General features: G+C 38.9%; 1 protein-coding gene across 2 annotated transcripts in view; it reads left to right on the top strand.

Moving 5' to 3' along the window:
• Positions 1-20,047, top strand: part of PPARGC1A (PPARG coactivator 1 alpha) — a 369,718-nt gene that overhangs the window by 340,577 nt on the left and 9,094 nt on the right. For both annotated transcript variants that reach the window (XM_031055195.1, XM_005415436.2), the window contains exons 8-10: positions 10,752-11,664; positions 12,230-12,334; positions 12,745-12,865. In XM_031055195.1, the coding sequence (XP_030911055.1) occupies positions 10,752-11,664; positions 12,230-12,334; positions 12,745-12,865 (1,139 nt within the window). The remainder of the gene's footprint in view (positions 1-10,751; positions 11,665-12,229; positions 12,335-12,744; positions 12,866-20,047) is intronic.

Below are 20,047 nucleotides of genomic sequence, written 5' to 3'. Positions count from 1 at the left end.
AGGGGTGTATTGCCAAATTTGTCTTCAGGTACCACAAATTAGCTTGGTACTCCTGAATTCAGTGGCAGCAGGCCCAGGCTGGGTTTGGGTAGATACACTGGGCTTTCACCTTCCTACAACCATCATTGTACTTTTTCAGAAATTTTTTCATTAGTTCAGCACTAAAACATTAACACTTTTCCCTTCCTTGTCCTGGAAGCCTGCAGTCTTAAACATTCCTCTCACGGCAAAAGGAAGTGTTCTTCCTATACATCTTCATTTTCCAAGACCAACATAAACATGGCAAAATTCTCTGTATGCAGGAGGATAATCCTGTTCAGTGCCAATAAGTGAAGGGAAATGAAGTGAAGTGGAGCATGGAGAAGCCTCTTCCATCACTACTGGACAGCAAGTCTGCACAAGGGTGCCCATTTGTAAGCACATGGATAAGTCAGTGCTTAGTGCTGCCAACAGAAAGGGGCAGATGAGGTGACTACAGCAGAGTGGTACAAGCAGCCGTTGAGATCACTGAAGGAAGCAGTGTTTTCTCCCAGCCAAAAAGTCAGCAGCCTGCTTTTTCCATCAGCTGACTAGACAGAAATTGGGAGTCAGTCTGACCCCTGGATAGTCCTCTGGTATTGCGTCCATAGTGGCAACAGAAATGGTCTTCGTGTTACCAGATTAATTTCGCTCCATCAGCCGTGCACGGAGGAGGAAACAAAACAGCTCTGTAGGTGCTTGGAAAACATAATCAGGAGAACTGGTGTCTTAAAAAAAAGCAGCAGAAGCTGGGAAACAGCATAACTGGCCACATATGTAAGCAGGAGTGCTCTACTATGATTCTGTGATTTCTTTTCCCCTCTAGAAGTGAAAGAAGTTAGCTAGGAAATAACCTGATGATGTTCAGGGAGAATAAGAATTGGAGTGTTGTGTGGCCAGGGACCTGGGCAGTATTACCAAGCAGTGTACATAATGGTGGCTCTTGGACTTCATGTTGCACTTGCTCTGGTCTTCTCAATGTCTGGTGAGGAGTTTTCAGGAGATCATGCAGTAGGTCTTATAATCTCTGCCTCCATATACACAGTTTTTATTTTTATATTCATGTATGTATGTAAACCTATAAAAATATGCATGTCTTGCTTTTTAAGTAATTTGTACTGCAGTAGTTTTGCGTCCTGAGTCTGCTTGTGCTGGAGGCAAAGTACATAATAGAAACAGCCTGGAGTACTGAAGAACTTACAGCATGTGTGTGTGTGTGTTTGTGTGTGTGTGTGTGTAAATCATGGCAGAATTGGGACCCACTTCAGTTTAAAAAACAACCAAAAATAAAATAAGGAAAAAAGTAGTGGCAGTAGTGATTAATAATACCTTGAAGTTCTTTAGTGAGAACTGTGACAACTCCAAATTATATCCAGATAACTGCATTGCTCATTGTCCTTATATAGGGCAGCTTGCACCATACAAGCACTATTTATTATAATTTAAATAGGAGTTACCTTGATCTCAGTACTGCATTGAAAAGACCATTAGCAGTGCTGCTTGCACTATCGAAGCACAAAGTATTTTAATATAAATAGCAACTCCCTTGATCTCTCTGCTGAAAACAACATTGCTTCCCTCACTGATGAATTAACTATAGACCAGAAAAATAAATAAATAAAAACATTTCCCACATGAGCCATCAATCTTCGTCACACACACATTTTGGATTCATGTATCTAAAGTCAAACTGAAGCCATTCTCTTGCCAGTGCTATATCTTGCTTTACAACAGATTTGTTAGTAGTCATGAGTGTAACTTTGTCCTCCCTAAAACTGTCAAAACATCGATTTGTCAAATTACAAGGAACAAATATTCTTTGAAGTGTTTTCATGCCACACATAAGAATTCTTTCAATACACTGTAAGTAAGTGTCCTAAGTCCATTGCTGTATAAAGTCCTATCTCTTGAAGCTGATTATTCTAGTGTTATTCTGAGGAAGCTGGACCAGAACATCATGATATGGAGGGAGTCCTAGGAAATGATAATGCAGTCAATGAAATTCCTGTGTCAGATGAGTTTTCTGAGTGAGAGACTTGGAAGAGGTGCATCTCTGTTTCCACAGCCATCTGCATTGCCAGTGCCCTGCTAAAAGAGGCTGTGGGCTTGAACTTCTCCAGTGTCTTCCAGAAATCTGGGATGGTTCTGTGTCACCTTGTTCTTCTTTGTTAGCAGTCAGAATGAGGGGGGAAGGTGGGGCAGGGACAGGCTGGACTGTGCAAACAGACTCACCAGGATGACTCACCTTCTGGAGGTGGCAGTGTTTCTCTTGGCAGTCAAGGGCTCCTCAGTGATTGTTTTAGACTTTTGATTGTCTTAGACAAACTTCTGAATTCCAGATATTAGATAGCATGGCTTCTAATTAATCTCTCTCTGTTCCCTGTGTCTTAAACCTTCACACCTAAATACTCAAAGCCACCATTTAAGTACATGAAGTTGGTTTACGTGCTTATGGCTTGATCAGTAGCTAGAAGAATATTTCCACCCTCTTGGTGAAAAGTCTCTAATTTGATACAGATCCCTATAATTTATTGCAGTGTAAAACTGCTTACTGGTCTTGGGGGAAAAATTTTATTTTTCTGAAAAATGGCAGAAAAAGCTATATTTTCTGTCATCGGAAAAGCTGATGTGCACAATCAAGTTGAAGAGTGATTTGGAATTTGTGACCATCGTTGAGGGTACTGGTAACCTGCTATTTGTCCACCTCTAGATTTGTGTTACCTCTTACTTGTCAGAAAAAATACTTAAAATCTGTCATCTAAGAACTTCTTTGACCTCAGAATGATTTCCAATAAAATGAGATGTGAGATTGAGAGAATTGTCCAGAAAGAATAAAATCTAGTGAATTATTTGATGTTTTCAGGCATCTGTGTTTATTCTCTCCAGCACTGACAACAGGATTAAACTGAATATTCAACAAGCATGTAGTTTTATATTATGGCTGTTTAATTTTATTACATTTTCCTAGCTTCTGCAATCTAGTGCCATACAAACACTCTTCTTCTACTGAATGGAGCTGTTATCTTGTGGTCAGTTTTTAAAGTGGCCTTAAATAATGTTTCCCTTGACAATCCATTTTCAAACTCAAAAGGTATGAAAGAATTCATTTTCAATGCTTCTCAAAAGCCCAGTGCACATGTAGAAAGGTTCTAGGGCTGCATTCCCCAAAAGACATGAATTATCAGCCCCCTCAAAACACAGCAAACATCATCAAACATTGGAATGCTGAGATACCATAGAGATTTAGAAATATCTGTGTCTATGTAAAATAGTATTGAAAATCAGTCCTAAGAAGTCCAGATGTCACTTTTAATGCAAAGGCACTTCCCTAATCTCTGCTTATCAACCTAGCTGTGCTAAATGAGCAACACTTTTTTTTGCAAGTTTTTTTTTAAAGTGGAGTTTTGGAATGTATTGAAAGTAGTTTCACCCTCCCAGAGACTTTCTGGAAAGAAGTTGCTTGGCTAAGGTGGCATAGTTGGCACATATGCAAACAACATTCTGTTGCACAGACACAGGGAGGATGGTGCTGCTTTGGCAGCAGTGCTGGCAATTTGATATATGCTGTTTTCTAGCACAAGATCACGGAGTGAGTTCGTAGTATATAGACAGAGCAAGGCAAAGTGCAAACGTACCATTTACCAAAGCTATTCAATTAAGAAAAAGTCCCTACAAAGAAAATGGTTTTATAGCATGTCATGAAAAAATACTTGCCTTTTACTTTAAAAAGAAAAAAGACTGTTTAAGGGGGATGATTGTAGAGTATGTACCACTTCTAACAGATTTGCTGTGCAGAAGTACATAAGTGTGAGTGATGTAGAGGTACTTGTTTATTATAGAGCACATTTCAATGCAGTAATCATAAATATTGCTAAGGTTGTGCTCTGTTGAAATATGACCTACATACTCTTGATTGTTTGTGTTACGTGATTTGTCTGACACCCATTACATTCTGGGTAATGGCAGCCATTTGTTGCTGTGCACAGCAGGCTCTTTTGACAAAAGAAAATAGGCAGCAATAAAAAAGCTATAGTCTGAATTACATTCTGCACAGCGCTGCACTGCTGAGAGTTTGTGCAAGTGTGTTAACAATGCTCTGAACTGCCTCTTGTCAGCCTTCAGCCTGTAATGGCCATCTGTCCTTCCATAAATCTGTCAAAACCTGCTAAGTTCAAGAGAGGGTACAGAATATACCTTGTACTGTCAATGCCTAAATGTACACACTGAGGAGAAATCAGTGTGTGTGAAATAATCCAGTGCTTACAGAATATTGTAATGCCACTGATGTGGGATCATGGCCCTTGGTGAGGATTACCAGGGATTAGAGTGAAGATGAACAAGTGTGCAGCCAACTGGTTTTCTCAGAGTTCACCATTTGGAGATGGGTCAGGCGGCACTCTGGAGGTGCACTTGGAATGGTGACGTGTGTTCAAAACTTCACTCCTTCCTCCATCCCCCAGTGTAGGTTTGTTCAACAGTTAAATGAACATTTTCCATCTTTTATCTTACTTGCCTGTGCACTTCCTGCTTCTGCTGAAATCCAGGAAAAAAGCCAGAATGCCACGAGGAAGCCCTTTCTTAGGCTGTCCCAGCCCTGTTCTGCCAGCAAGGGAAGTGCCAGTAAATTTAGCTCAGCCTGTACTTTTGTGAGGGTTTTTTTTTGGTACTTCCCCACCCCCCTTTCTGAAGATTATTGGGCTCTTTGTCAGGTTTCTGGAAATGTTATACTGTATGTTTTACTTGCTTATTTCCAGGACAAGCTTTAAAGAAGTGGAATTTGAAATAAGATTTTATTTTGAATATTGGATTATCTCTGGGGTTTCTTTGCCTGAAATTCTTAAATATACACATTCATTGTGGAGTGTTTGTATTTTTGTTAATTTCTTTCTTTAAAACTACATCCAAAAACCCAGTAACTAATCCCAGAATTTTTCATGGACTGTATAATTTCGCAAGCAAAAGTGTAATTTTAATTTTTTTTTTTTCTAGAAAGTTGTTTACTGAAATATTTGTTCAATCGGAGCCTGAAGCTTTAACTTTGAAAGTATTACTGCAGATTTTTGAATAGGACCATTCTCTTAAGTTTAGCAAAAGTTCACTTGGTAGTCAAAAATATTTGTCAGTGAGGAGGTGCATAAGGTAAGAAATAGTTAGGGCTGTCTCAAGTGAATTTTTGGGAAGAAGAAAGAAAAAAATTGAGGACTTAGAGGAAATAATTTAACAGTGATGACTGCACAAAATTTTTTTAGTATTAAATTTAAATTTGGCGTAACTAATGTTTTAGGTGTCATAATCTTTGCCTCAGTTTCCTTGAATTTTGTGGTATTAGGCAAAGTCTTTGCATAGCCATGGGTAGCTCATAACCATTTTTTCCAAACATTTGGACAAAATCAAGTGTGTCTGTCACATCAAGTATTCATGCCTTGGTGCTTCTATTTTCTTATTTTCTGAAAGAAATTCATTGCAGATAATGCAGTGGGACTCCCAGTCTCCATTTATGCTCCTTAGGGAGCACTGTGCATTGATGGACACTTTTCCTTCTTTACAGCAAAACACTATAAAACATGTTCCATTTGCATTGATCTGCCGAGCTGTGTTGCATGTTCTAAAACTGTCAAAACATCGATTTGTCAAATTACAAGGAACAAATATTCTTTGAAGTGTTTTCATGCCACACATAAGAATTCTTTCAATACACTGTAAGTAAGTGTCCTAAGTCCATTGCTGTATAAAGTCCTATCTCTTGAAGCTGATTATTCTAGTGTTATTCTGAGGAAGCTGGACCAGAACATCATGATATGGAGGGAGTCCTAGGAAATGATAATGCAGTCAATGAAATTCCTGTGTCAGATGAGTTTTCTGAGTGAGAGACTTGGAAGAGGTGCATCTCTGTTTCCACAGCCATCTGCATTGCCAGTGCCCTGCTAAAAGAGGCTGTGGGCTTGAACTTCTCCAGTGTCTTCCAGAAATCTGGGATGGTTCTGTGTCACCTTGTTCTTCTTTGTTAGCAGTCAGAATGAGGGGGGAAGGTGGGGCAGGGACAGGCTGGACTGTGCAAACAGACTCACCAGGATGACTCACCTTCTGGAGGTGGCAGTGTTTCTCTTGGCAGTCAAGGGCTCCTCAGTGATTGTTTTAGACTTTTGATTGTCTTAGACAAACTTCTGAATTCCAGATATTAGATAGCATGGCTTCTAATTAATCTCTCTCTGTTCCCTGTGTCTTAAACCTTCACACCTAAATACTCAAAGCCACCATTTAAGTACATGAAGTTGGTTTACGTGCTTATGGCTTGATCAGTAGCTAGAAGAATATTTCCACCCTCTTGGTGAAAAGTCTCTAATTTGATACAGATCCCTATAATTTATTGCAGTGTAAAACTGCTTACTGGTCTTGGGGGAAAAATTTTATTTTTCTGAAAAATGGCAGAAAAAGCTATATTTTCTGTCATCGGAAAAGCTGATGTGCACAATCAAGTTGAAGAGTGATTTGGAATTTGTGACCATCGTTGAGGGTACTGGTAACCTGCTATTTGTCCACCTCTAGATTTGTGTTACCTCTTACTTGTCAGAAAAAATACTTAAAATCTGTCATCTAAGAACTTCTTTGACCTCAGAATGATTTCCAATAAAATGAGATGTGAGATTGAGAGAATTGTCCAGAAAGAATAAAATCTAGTGAATTATTTGATGTTTTCAGGCATCTGTGTTTATTCTCTCCAGCACTGACAACAGGATTAAACTGAATATTCAACAAGCATGTAGTTTTATATTATGGCTGTTTAATTTTATTACATTTTCCTAGCTTCTGCAATCTAGTGCCATACAAACACTCTTCTTCTATTGAATGGAGCTGTTATCTTGTGGTCAGTTTTTAAAGTGGCCTTAAATAATGTTTCCCTTGACAATCCATTTTCAAACTCAAAAGGTATGAAAGAATTCATTTTCAATGCTTCTCAAAAGCCCAGTGCACATGTAGAAAGGTTCTAGGGCTGCATTCCCCAAAAGACATGAATTATCAGCCCCCTCAAAACACAGCAAACATCATCAAACATTGGAATGCTGAGATACCATAGAGATTTAGAAATATCTGTGTCTATGTAAAATAGTATTGAAAATCAGTCCTAAGAAGTCCAGATGTCACTTTTAATGCAAAGGCACTCCCCTAATCTCTGCTTATCAACCTAGCTGTGCTAAATGAGCAACACTTTTTTTTGCAAGTTTTTTTTTAAAGTGGAGTTTTGGAATGTATTGAAAGTAGTTTCACCCTCCCAGAGACTTTCTGGAAAGAAGTTGCTTGGCTAAGGTGGCATAGTTGGCACATATGCAAACAACATTCTGTTGCACAGACACAGGGAGGATGGTGCTGCTTTGGCAGCAGTGCTGGCAATTTGATATATGCTGTTTTCTAGCACAAGATCACGGAGTGAGTTCGTAGTATATAGACAGAGCAAGGCAAAGTGCAAACGTACCATTTACCAAAGCTATTCAATTAAGAAAAAGTCCCTACAAAGAAAATGGTTTTATAGCATGTCATGAAAAAATACTTGCCTTTTACTTTAAAAAGAAAAAAGACTGTTTAAGGGGGATGATTGTAGAGTATGTACCACTTCTAACAGATTTGCTGTGCAGAAGTACATAAGTGTGAGTGATGTAGAGGTACTTGTTTATTATAGAGCACATTTCAATGCAGTAATCATAAATATTGCTAAGGTTGTGCTCTGTTGAAATATGACCTACATACTCTTGATTGTTTGTGTTACGTGATTTGTCTGACACCCATTACATTCTGGGTAATGGCAGCCATTTGTTGCTGTGCACAGCAGGCTCTTTTGACAAAAGAAAATAGGCAGCAATAAAAAAGCTATAGTCTGAATTACATTCTGCACAGCGCTGCACTGCTGAGAGTTTGTGCAAGTGTGTTAACAATGCTCTGAACTGCCTCTTGTCAGCCTTCAGCCTGTAATGGCCATCTGTCCTTCCATAAATCTGTCAAAACCTGCTAAGTTCAAGAGAGGGTACAGAATATACCTTGTACTGTCAATGCCTAAATGTACACACTGAGGAGAAATCAGTGTGTGTGAAATAATCCAGTGCTTACAGAATATTGTAATGCCACTGATGTGGGATCATGGCCCTTGGTGAGGATTACCAGGGATTAGAGTGAAGATGAACAAGTGTGCAGCCAACTGGTTTTCTCAGAGTTCACCATTTGGAGATGGGTCAGGCGGCACTCTGGAGGTGCACTTGGAATGGTGACGTGTGTTCAAAACTTCACTCCTTCCTCCATCCCCCAGTGTAGGTTTGTTCAACAGTTAAATGAACATTTTCCATCTTTTATCTTACTTGCCTGTGCACTTCCTGCTTCTGCTGAAATCCAGGAAAAAAGCCAGAATGCCACGAGGAAGCCCTTTCTTAGGCTGTCCCAGCCCTGTTCTGCCAGCAAGGGAAGTGCCAGTAAATTTAGCTCAGCCTGTACTTTTGTGAGGGTTTTTTTTTGGTACTTCCCCACCCCCCTTTCTGAAGATTATTGGGCTCTTTGTCAGGTTTCTGGAAATGTTATACTGTATGTTTTACTTGCTTATTTCCAGGACAAGCTTTAAAGAAGTGGAATTTGAAATAAGATTTTATTTTGAATATTGGATTATCTCTGGGGTTTCTTTGCCTGAAATTCTTAAATATACACATTCATTGTGGAGTGTTTGTATTTTTGTTAATTTCTTTCTTTAAAACTACATCCAAAAACCCAGTAACTAATCCCAGAATTTTTCATGGACTGTATAATTTCGCAAGCAAAAGTGTAATTTTAATTTTTTTTTTTTCTAGAAAGTTGTTTACTGAAATATTTGTTCAATCGGAGCCTGAAGCTTTAACTTTGAAAGTATTACTGCAGATTTTTGAATAGGACCGTTCTCTTAAGTTTAGCAAAAGTTCACTTGGTAGTCAAAAATATTTGTCAGTGAGGAGGTGCATAAGGTAAGAAATAGTTAGGGCTGTCTCAAGTGAATTTTTGGGAAGAAGAAAGAAAAAAATTGAGGACTTAGAGGAAATAATTTAACAGTGATGACTGCACAAAATTTTTTTAGTATTAAATTTAAATTTGGCGTAACTAATGTTTTAGGTGTCATAATCTTTGCCTCAGTTTCCTTGAATTTTGTGGTATTAGGCAAAGTCTTTGCATAGCCATGGGTAGCTCATAACCATTTTTTCCAAACATTTGGACAAAATCAAGTGTGTCTGTCACATCAAGTATTCATGCCTTGGTGCTTCTATTTTCTTATTTTCTGAAAGAAATTCATTGCAGATAATGCAGTGGGACTCCCAGTCTCCATTTATGCTCCTTAGGGAGCACTGTGCATTGATGGACACTTTTCCTTCTTTACAGCAAAACACTATAAAACATGTTCCATTTGCATTGATCTGCCGAGCTGTGTTGCATGTTTAAAAATACAAACCAGAGCTCTATAACCATGTTTGAAACACACATTTCCTGTAACTCTGTCTGCCCTCTCTTTTCATTCTTGCTTAAGAATTAATGGAAAGCTCATTTCTTGAGTTAAAAGTATTCTTGGAAAGCATGAGCATCTGGATTGCTTAGGGATGGTCTGGATTACCTTGGAGAACTCCCTAATCTCTGTCTATTTTGTTAAATTTTAAGCATATGTTACTAAATTATATTAGTGTCAATTGAACAGAAGCAAATTTTTCAAACCTAACATACCTTCCTGAAGAGAAATTATTTCCTGAATAATGTCTGCTTTTTGCTGTTACTCTGGCCTGATGTCTGGGATTATCCTTCTGTAAAGTCTGAAGAAATTCTATGATTTCTATAGAAAATATTGAAAGTTATATTCTACCCTTATAAAAATAATGGGAAGATGCTGCTTTAGTTCCCAGGCATTACTGGAATGTGCTGTAGTCCTTCCTGCAATTTTGTCTCATCACAGTGATGCAATCTATTGCAGTTACGTAAATAATCCTTTTAGTTAGTGGTATATTTAGTCATTGAATACTAATCTAATACTAATACTAACCTAATAACTAAGACTTACCTGTTTCCTTTTGACTCCCTACTGCACGATTCTCACCACGATTTAGTTCTAAATGCAAAGGTTCATTACACTTGTGGTTGTATTATTGTTCATTTGGGTTTCAGTTGCAGAACCACATTTCAGGCAAAATGTATTAATTACATTCAAGGAGTGTATTAGACATACATTCTCAATGGTTAATGAATTCTGGAAACAAAGAGTCATTGTCACTGAATTAGGGTGGCTCTATTTCATTGCATTTAAGTTCTGCATCCTTTGGTGCCACTCATTTATTTCTCTTGGCCGTGCTTTTATCCAGGTTCTTCTTTGTTAGGTTCTTTATGTTTTTGATGGTGCCAGTCTTCTGACTTTTCATTTTTACATCAAAATCTGTTTTGTATTTAACAGAAACGTCTTTGGAATTTTATCTCTTGATCTTTTCTATCAAAATCTACAGAGAGAGGGGCAGATGTCGTGGAGGAAGGGGAGGGACAGAAATTATACTGGAGATTGATGGCGATGTGTTAGTATTGTTGCTATTGTTGTTACCAGACCTTTGGTGGTTTTATTCTCAGTATTGGCAGTGTTGAAGTGACATAAAATGGGTCTTGCTTTGTATCTATTTTAAGAAGCATATGAGCCACCTTTATAAACATTGTATGTGTGCTTAAAAGCATTCTGTGCCTCCTTTTACTCTCTGTAGGCCTAACTCCACCTACGACCCCTCCTCATAAAGCCAACCAAGATAATCCTTTTAGGACTTCACCTAAACTGAAGTCATCATGCAAGACTGTTGTACCACCTTCAAAAAAGCCCCGCTGTAGTGAGTCTTCCAGTTCTCCAGGAAATAACCCAACCAAGAAGGGTCCAGACCAGTCTGAGCTGTACACACAGCTTAACAAGACTACAGTACTGTCCAGTGGACATGAGGAGAGAAAGACAAAACGGCCCAGTTTGCGGCTGTTTGGTGACCATGACTACTGTCAATCTGTGAATTCAAAATCGGAAATACACATTAAAATATCCCAGGAACTTCAGGACTCCAGACAACCAGAATTTAAGGATTCTTCACCTGGGTGGCAGTGTCAGATTTGTTCTTCTTTAGAACAAGACCAGTATTTCAAGAAAGAGACTTTACAGACAAATAAGCAGGGATCCCATGGTAATAACAGAAAACAGCTCCAAGACCAGGAAATTCGGGCTGAACTGAATAAGCATTTTGGTCACCCCAGCCAAGCTGTTTTTGATGAAGAAGCAGATAAGAGCACAGAACTAAGGGACAGTGATTACAGTAATGAACAATTCTCCAAACTACCTATGTTTATAAATTCAGGACTAGCAATGGATGGTCTGTTTGATGACAGTGAAGATGAAAGTGATAAACTATGCTACCCTTGGGATGGGACACAAGCCTATTCATTATTTGATGTATCACCTTCTTGCTCTTCTTTTAACTCTCCATGCAGAGATTCAGTGTCTCCACCCAAATCCTTATTTTCTCAAAGATCCCAAAGGACATGCTCTAGATCAAGGTCCTTTCCTCAACGCAGGTCTTGTTCCCGTTCTCCATATTCCCGATCGAGATCAAGGTCGCCCTGTAGTAGATCCTCTTCAAGGTATGGTACAGCAAATTCATATATGATCATTGTAGCTAGTAAGACAAACAGCAAAAACAGTAAGGAACTTAAGAGAAAGAAAGAAAAAAAAGCAAGAAATAATTTTAATCCAGTGCAACTCATTCTCTTGCTCCTGAGTGGATTAATTCTGAAGGTTACAGGTTTGCTACAGAAACACTTGTTTCCAATATCCTTTGAATTTGCCAGGTTTACACCTTCTGAGCAGAGGCAGTCAGGTCAGAGGCAGAGCAATTGGTGAGAGATGTACACAACTAACCTTCCCCATTATCTCTGAGCTGCCTGGTGCCAATCTTGCTGCGGCCTCTATCTGATGGACTTGACAATGGCTGACTGTCTGCTCTGTGTTAGCCTCAATAAGGAAAATTACTGAAGGGCCAGGAGGGGAGAAATCACTTGAGGCCCCTTAGCTGACTAGGAGATTGCAAACTGTCACTGGAAAATCCCACCAGTAGCTTAGAAGAAATTGTAAATTCAGGGAAGAGGTAGAAAATGGTGTCAATAGACTCAAATGGAATGACAGAGGTGAATGTGTTTCTTCCTGCAGATCTTGTTGCTATTGTGAGTCCAGCCACTGTAGACACCGAGCACACAGAAGTTCTCCCTTAGGTGGAAGATCGCGGTCCAGATCGCCGTGCAGTCGCAGACCCAGGTAGTGCCTTCAGCCTGCATTTGGTGTGCTTTGCAGCTCTTCCTCAGGAGAGAATTGTGGAATCATAGAGTCATTAAGGCTGGAAAAGACCTCTGAGTTCATTGAGTCCAGCCTTTGGCTAAACACCACCACATCACCTAAACCGTAGCACGTCCACTCATTTCTTGATCACTTCCAGGGATGGTGACTCCACCACTTTCCTGGGCAGCCCATTCCAATGCCTAACAACCCTCCCAGCGAAGAGACTCTTCCTGATGTCCAACCTGAACTTCCTCTGGTGGAGTTTGATGCCATTTCCTCTAGTTCTTTCTCTAACTGCCTGGGATAGTAAAGCATTCCAGAAATTGTATTTCTAATTTTACATTCACAAATGCAGGTGCTTGATTTGATGACTAAGTTGTGTTTCCTAGATATGACAGCTATGAGGAATATCAGCATGAAAGGCTGAAGAGGGAAGAATACCGCAAAGAGTATGAAAAACGGGAATCTGAAAGGGCCAAGCAAAGGGAGAGACAGAGGCAGAAAGCAATTGTAAGCACTGTAAAGATAACTTTCATATTGAAATAGATCTCTGTTTCTTTTCATGGATTCTAATGCTAGAATTCAGATTTTATTTCTTTCTTATAAAAGTACAAAAATTTGCTTACGTGTATTTCTTAATATTTTTCATTTTAAGCAAATATGTGTTTTAATAATAATTTCTGCTTTGGTGTCACACTACTAATTTTTTCAGGTTCTATAAATTGCAACTCTCCAAGTTTTTCACACTGAACAGATAGGAGAACTTACTAGAGAAAGGGGTCATCCCAGACAGTACACTAATAGAAGAGAACTAATCTATTTCTTACACAGATATATGAGTGAACCTGCCTTTTATACTGTATTTCCCCTACCAGACATACATGAAATAAGGAGTCAGGTGATGTACCAATTGCTGAACTCTCAGAGTGGCTGTAATTGTCTGTACAGAGGGTGCAGACAACAGAAATCAAAACTGGGATCCAAAGACTTGGCTTGAATTATAATTTTTTCAGTGTCTATGATTTGGTTAATTTTTTAAGTTATTTTTAGCAAAATAGTCTGAAGACAAGATGCAATTTAAAAATGTCACTTAGCACTGGCCCTCTCGTAATGAATATATATTATTTAATTATTTTATCAGTGTTCTCTATGAAACAGCTGAAATACCTGAAGCAAAGAAAATAACCTATGTGGGGATAAGCAACTGCCTTGGCTGCTGTAGCAGTAGGACAGAAGGAAGAATGGCTATTAAATGGATGGGTGGCTTTTTCCCCTTTTGAGTTCCCCAGTGGCAACTGCATTTTGATAAATTAAACTGGGAGCTGCTATAAATCTGTTGCTGTAAAAGTTGCTAAGCCCATTTGGTGGCTCACCTTAAAGTTTTGATTTTCTGTGTTGTGCTCTTTCCATTGGGTTCTACCTACACGGCTCTTCTGGCTGTGCTCTGGCTCTTGCATGACCTGGTACAGACCAGGATACTTCATCTTCGTTCCCAGGTTTTCCATTAGTGCTCTGTCCAGAGGTCACCAAAATTAATAGGTCTTTTTCCCAGTGACATTAGTGGACTTCGTAGCAAAAGGTGATTTGTCACATGCTTGGTAGCATTTCTCCTAATGCATCTACAGAACCGTGAGTGTGTAGAGATTGACAGAGACTGGCATAGTCTGCAGCAATGAGGAGTTCTGGGAGTGAACAGACAACTTTATGGTCTGCTTTTTGTCTCTGCTGCTGTTGTTCTTATGAGCTTCAGCAAATCATTTCACTTTCCTCCATTTCAGGTGTCCTGTCTACAAAGTGTGGGTGATCGGTGTATTTTGTAAAGCACAAGATTTAGAGCTGTAACATGCTCTGCTGTGAAACGCAGTGATGGCAGTGGAATAATTTTGTTTGGCTTCAGACAGGGCCATATTTAAGTCAATTGTTGCAGTTAGTTTTAAAATATCTGGCTTCCATCTGCTTAGAGATGAACGCTACCTTCCAGCAATCATAACTTACACTTGCTGTTCTCTCTTAGAGCTACCACAAATTAGAGATTCAAGTAGACTTCTGTCATGGGTGTATCTTGCTACTTCTCAATTACTGTACCTTACCCATATAAATAAACATGAATCCTGCTGAGGAGGTAGAAAATTTGATTTACTTTAAAACAAACAAATATTTGACAAGTAGCTAATCAAGAGAAAAGGAAAAAGGGAAGAAAAGAAACTTAAAAAGCTCCCAATATGCTGCATCATGCTGCATTAAAAATTCTAGACAATTCAAAACCAAGGTGGAATTTTATTTTCTTTCTAAAGTGATCATTTTGATTATAATTAACTTAATTAATTGAATTATTTATTAATAGGCATAAATAAATCAAAACTAAAAATAAATATCAATAAAGAGAACATGGCAAAAAATCTAAAATCCAGTCATCTGTGTGAGTTCTGCAGGAATTGTAGATTAAGTCCTATTAACTTCTTTATCCAAAGTCTATCAGCACTTATAGTTTAAAAGTCTGTATTGAATTGTGCTATTTTATACCCTGTGAAAACGGGTAAGGATCAGGAGACAGCAGAGAAAGAGGATCTCTGATCTCATTAATTCAGTGACAAAATTTGTATCTATAATTTCTAGCATTCTCTGCTCTTTTTCTTATGCCTTTTGGTTTATGGGTCTCTTTTGTGGTACTCTTTTCAGTCTTGAGGGACTCAACTCATTTATTGTTCAGCCACAGGAATGTCCTCTCTTTCTTTCCTTGAGCTCTTTCTACAGTCCCATAAATTTAGATTTCTTTGCTCTCTGTATTGGGGATTTTTTTATTTTCTTTCTAGCCCATTCTCGTGCTGCCAGATCTGATTTATGGCCACATACTTGCAGATGCTCTTAGAAGAGTGGCCCAAAGATTGGGCAGTACTAATGCCTCAGTTATTACACAGGGCAGGTGACTTTCTTCATGAGAAGCACTGCTCTGAGATCTCAAGAGTTAGTTGTAGAAAGGATGCACAGTAAAAAAGGAGCAGAAGTTGTGACAGAGCCAAAAGTCATTAGGTATTGTGGAAGCAGTATCTAGAATTAGTCTCTGTGGGACAACAGGCATGGGGAACCTAGGAAAAAGAAATGAGAAAAATGAAAATAATATTTTAACATATTTTAATCTGTCAAAACCATATGTGAAGCAATGCCCTCTGATTGTGCCGGCAGCTTGTATTTTGGCAGATGTGAAGACATATTGACAGAATGCTGAGGAGGGTTAGAAGCACAGGCTTAGGTTTTAGAAGCCTGTGCTCATGCTGTATGGCACAAGGCATGTTTGAACACTGCCCCTTCAATCTCACACACACCACCTTCGCTGTAGAATATTCAGAGCTGGAAGCCTGGGATAGTATTTTCCTGTACAGGTTCCTGAATTCCTGTCTAGACTTATAACTGTATACAGGTGGTTTGACTTCAAAAGGTACTGCGATATTCTTCTCGTCTTCTTTCTCTTCTTTCCACCTCTCCAGTTGTTGGAGATTCAGTGCCTTTTTTGTGGATTGAGGTCTTAATTTTGAGCAGGCATGCCTGAAAAATATGGGCTGAGTCTACAAGGTACTTAGAGAGTTAAAAAAAATATTTTTGTCAGTCATTCATTCATTCACTGATTTATACTTTTGATTGTGATTCCTTTCCTAACTGACCAAATGTTAGCATAGTTTAGTTTGATCTTTTTTTGTTTTATTTCACTGGGTCATGGGGTTTTTTTTTAGAATGGATCCTCACTGAGCATAAGAATGGTCTGCCACCAAGACTTGCTTAACCATGTCAGCCAGATAATAGTGGAGACACATAGACTATGACTTGAGGAGCACTGCAGGACAGCAGAGTCTACTTAGTGCTTTGTAGAAACTGGGATCCAGCCCCCAACCAAGGCAGACCACAGTGATTTACTAAGAGGCCTGAGGACCTCTTTTTTCCTCTGATACACTCCAGGAAATTTTACTCTAGCAGTTCATGAGACCATGTGGCAAATACTTTTTGAAACATGGCACCAGAAACAGTTAGCACATTCCAATTCTGGAGTCAGTAGTTGGTGATTCCTCATTGATGTGGTGCACCAGAGCTGGAGGTTAAGCTGTTTGATGAGCAGCTTGGTGTTGTGGCTCTTTGCTACTCTGCCACTCTGGCCATGATACTGACTTACAGTCACATCCTTCCTGAGCTCATTTACTGTGTGCACTGGCTACTGCCAAGAGGTATAACAAAATCAGGTTATACTCAAGTAGAACATTACAATTAACATTACCAATTTTCATTCCTAAATGCTGGCAGTCTTTGAGACAAGTATCGAGAGTCCCAGTCCCAGGGAGCTTACAGACATAAAAAGATAAATGTGCTGTGAGGCCACTGTATCAGAAAGAAACACATGGTTTCAAAGAAAATAAATTGCTCTAAAACAGGAAGGCAGGAGAAAGGTGGTTTCATAAATGAGTGCCTGCCTTCTCGAAAGTCTAAAACCAGAGTCAGCCTGTAATAGAATGCATTTCCACTTATGAAGGATTCAATGTATGTTGTATATTTAGTTTGGATTTTTTTGTTGTTGCTCATCTTGATGGCCTAGATCCCAGATACTCTAATTTTACTGTATATGTTTCTACCTAAATTTTGAGTTTTACTGGTCCATCATTATTTTTCTAGCAGTCACCATGGAGTTTATCTGAGCTGTTCTGAACAAGATAGTGATCTTGTTTGGTTTTTTTTTTTCCCCCCAGTTTTTGTGATTTTTACTTTTTCCATTCATACTTACTCACAGGCCATACTAATTTTTCTTTAGTCAGTCTAAAGAATTTTTTTCTCATTATTGTTACATCAGAAGCTTAAGCTTTAATGGCTTATCTCCACCCATAGCATTTCTGGTTTTGCAACTCTGTCCAACCAATCCCATTACGTTTTCAAAGTGGTATTTGGCCTTCAGCTCTAAGGATAAAAGTCTTCATGGCTCAAAGTCTCTACTGGCAGAGAAGTTGTTTGGCATGGGAGGCAACACAGACATGGAGTGTGTACCCGGCCAGACACCTGTGCTGGAGTGAGCAGCAGAGCCTTTACAAGCCCATAACAGAACCCAGCTTTAAAATTCTCCTGGATTTCTTCTCTCAGCTTCACATAAAACATTACCTGGCTCTTGGAGAACTAGGTGTGCCCTACAGACATGCAGGCAAAAAGTGGTAGGAAAAATGGGAACAGCAGCACCATAGGCAGGCAAAGATAAAAGCGGTTGGGGGGAGAAGCAAAAAAACCCAAGGGAAAACTAATACATCTAACGGTCTGTGTTTAGTGAAATAATTATGAAATAAAGACTTAGGAATAAGGAAGCACAAAGAAAATAAAGTTTTGGAGGAATCCTTTGCAAGACAGAAAGATCCTTAGCATCGGTCAATATTTAGAGGATGAGTGGTCCCTTTATTGACCCTTAGATGTGTAAGGTGTATCCCAGTCTTGTTTTCTCATATTTTATTATTCTAATGCTTTAGGATTTTCATTTGACACTTAAAATACTACTTGTCAGGCCAAGATTTTCTGCCACATCTTTCTATTCAAATGTTTTTGCTGCCATGAAGAATGAGTAAGATTATGAAAAAAGACAGAGATGTTAGGCCTGAGGGAGTTGGGTGGACTATTCTCTTTTTTCTAACCTGACAGATCAAGGAGCCACACTTAATGCTTATGATACAAAATAAATCATGTGCACTTTTGGGAGGGAAATATGAACAAGTAGCTTCTGGTGTTTCCTGCAGGTTCTCTCTGCCCCTATGAAATAGAAAACAAAAGGTTTTCTCTGCCCTTCTCTAGGTTTCCAAGTCATCAATCATATCCTCTAACAACTGCAGTAAATATTTTACTTAATATGCCCATATAGACTTACACATGTAATTTATTATTTAAAAAAGGTCCTTAACATTTAGAGGTGTATTGCAATCTTGTTAGGCTTCTATAGCTCTTATTATTAATGGAAATAAAAGGAAGGCATCTCTGTGAATATTGATATTCGTAGTTGCTTTAAATAATCCAAAGTTAACCAAGGCAAAGACAATTCTGTGTGAATCCTGTTTTCTTGGGTATCTTATTCCATCATGGCACTCTGCTTAAAAAATACTTGAACCCATCTCCTCATATGTGCACACTAGAGGACATATGGTGCATTTCAGCTTTAAATTTGAATTTCCTTGATTTTGCAGGTTTAACTTATTCCCTTAACAGTACTTTAACAGACTTTTTTTTTTAATTGTTCAGTTTTGGTTTATTACAGTTGTCTTAAAGGGATATTAGAGATATAAAGGTTATTAGAGGGGATAGAAGAAGGAAAAATTGCACAGGCATGCAGACAGACTTATGGAAGAGTGTGCAATAGATATTTCCATCACACTGTAATATAACAATCTCCATGTCAGTGAGTGAAACATTATGTTTTTTTCAGTTGAGATGTATTATCTCAGCTAAAGTATATTAGGCAGTCTGCTGTGTTATGTTCTGCTCCATCTGGTCAGTCATTTAGGTTCAATAGCAAGTATCAATGGAATTGTTTCTTATCAAGTGTTTCAGTGCGGTTAAATCCTTGATTTGGTAAAACAGTCTGAAAAAGTAATTACTCTGCATATGCAGATTTTCCTGGTTTTGAAGTTTATGGCACCCAACCATAGTGAAAGTAAGCAGAATTAGAATGTGGAAATGGAGGAAATGCAGATTACTGTAGCTTGCACTCGACAGTCCCTGGTTCACAGAAGCCCTGCCCAAACTCCTCTGTCAGGAAGGTCAGGGCTGTGGACTGGGACACAGTGGAGACAGAGATAAAAAGCAGCAGCTGTCTGGAAAGTACCCTTGTGCCCTAAATGTATGGCTGCCCATGAGCACAAGTGCTTCTTTTAGCCATGCCAGCTTCTCCAAACTGCCCTGCTGTGGCAGAGAACAAGGGGAGCTTTTGGACCCTGTATTTTGGAAGGTGTAACATTTAAAAGTGGATGTGTCTGTCCCAGCATGGTTACAGAGGACTATAAAGGCACTCACCTTGGTTCCTTACATAATCAAAAGAGGCGGTAGTTTCAGGTGTCCAAATTAGATCCTTACCAGGTCTCCCTGATTAAGGAGAGCTGATATATTGGTAGAGCAACCAAGGTCTCCACTGGGCTGAACAGGGAGCCCTTGTGTCCCTATAAGGGACACAGGTAGTTCTTGTGCCATTCCTTAGTGGGTAGGGCTTTTGGTTAGGAATGTTTGATTCTTGCAGTTTTAAACTTTCATTTCTCAGGAGCTTAGATTAACTGGATCTTAGCCCCTGAGATTTGTGAGGCCAGGAAAAGAGTCAGTGAAAATAGTTTACTGAATGTTCTAGTAAGAGTTTCTGTTGGGAGACAGATATTTCAGTGTTGGCTTCCTGCTGCAGGAATTGTTTACTTATTTTGCATTAAATAGTTCCTGAGAGCAAAGTGCTCTCCTGGGAACAGGAAGACAAGATTTCCAGCACCCCAAACTAAGAATTCTGATGGTCTCTTTATCTCAAATGAATACTCAAACAAGTAAAGAAACAACATCAATATGATTTCTGGTTTTACCTGTGTTTTGGTCTGATATCAATTGTATTGTCCATGGTCCAAGAGTGACTGGTGCTTTATGCCTTTGTAGGGACTCATGGAAAAGATACATTTCATGCTATATCTGAATTGTAACACTATAAACTAC

Source organism: Geospiza fortis, unplaced genomic scaffold (genome assembly GCF_000277835.1).
Source record: "Geospiza fortis unplaced genomic scaffold, GeoFor_1.0 scaffold40, whole genome shotgun sequence".
Lineage (NCBI taxonomy): Eukaryota > Metazoa > Chordata > Aves > Passeriformes > Thraupidae > Geospiza > Geospiza fortis.
Note: the sequence above shows the minus strand (reverse complement) of the source record. Positions and strands in the feature narration are given on the sequence as shown.